The sequence below is a fragment of the Calidris pugnax genome, unplaced genomic scaffold, assembly GCF_001431845.1.
Source record: "Calidris pugnax isolate Ruff unplaced genomic scaffold, ASM143184v1 scaffold140, whole genome shotgun sequence".
Lineage (NCBI taxonomy): Eukaryota > Metazoa > Chordata > Aves > Charadriiformes > Scolopacidae > Calidris > Calidris pugnax.
In genome coordinates, this window is record NW_015090896.1 from 941,128 (window position 1) to 941,793 (window position 666).

At 65.6% G+C, this 666-nt stretch overlaps 1 protein-coding gene across 1 annotated transcript in view; it reads right to left on the reverse strand.

Annotated features, from left to right (window-relative positions):
• The window catches only part of CTSB (cathepsin B), a 17,993-nt gene extending 17,876 nt beyond the window's left edge, over window positions 1-117 (reverse strand). Inside the window, exon 1 of the mRNA XM_014948391.1 lies at window positions 3-117. Coding sequence (XP_014803877.1) covers window positions 3-110 — 108 coding nt within the window. The 5' untranslated portion in view covers window positions 111-117. The remainder of the gene's footprint in view (window positions 1-2) is intronic.
• Between the last annotated feature and the right edge of the window lie 549 nt (window positions 118-666).

Below are 666 nucleotides of genomic sequence, written 5' to 3' on the forward strand. Positions count from 1 at the left end.
CCGCCCCGCACGGCCCCGCGCAGTCCCCGCGATCCCCCGGCGGCCGCGGAAGGGGCAGCTCCCGGCGGCTGAGTCATCCCGGCCCCGGCCCGCCCCCGGCGTGACAGCATCCTGCCGGCTGCCCGCCCCCGGACCGCCCCGGCGCTCTCCATACCCTCCTCCAGCCCTCTGCATTCCCTCCTCCCGCCTGCCTGCTTCCCGCCTCCATCCCTCTTGGTTCCCTCCTTCAGGCCGCCTGCTGCTCTCCTCCACCCTGCCTTCATCCCTTCTCCATGTATCCCTATTGATTCCCCCCTCCATCCCACCTGTATCCATTTGAATTCCCTTCTCCAGAGTGCCTCCAGCCCACCCGCTTCCCTCCCCGTCCCTCTGCATTCCCTCCTCCAGCCTGCCTGCTTCCCTCCTTCATCCTACCTACATTCCACCTCCGTGTATCCCTCTTGATTCCCCTCTCCGGCCCACCTGCTTCCCTCCTTCATCCTGCCTCCATCCCTTCTCCATGTATCCCTCTTGATTCCCTCCTCCCGTCTGCCTCCTGCCCTCCTCCATCCCACCTGTATCCGTCTGGATTCCCTTCTCCAGAGTGCCTCCAGTCCGCCCGCTTCCCTCCTCGTCCCTCTGGATTCCCTTCTCCAGCCTGCCTGCTTCCCTTTTCCATCCTGTCTC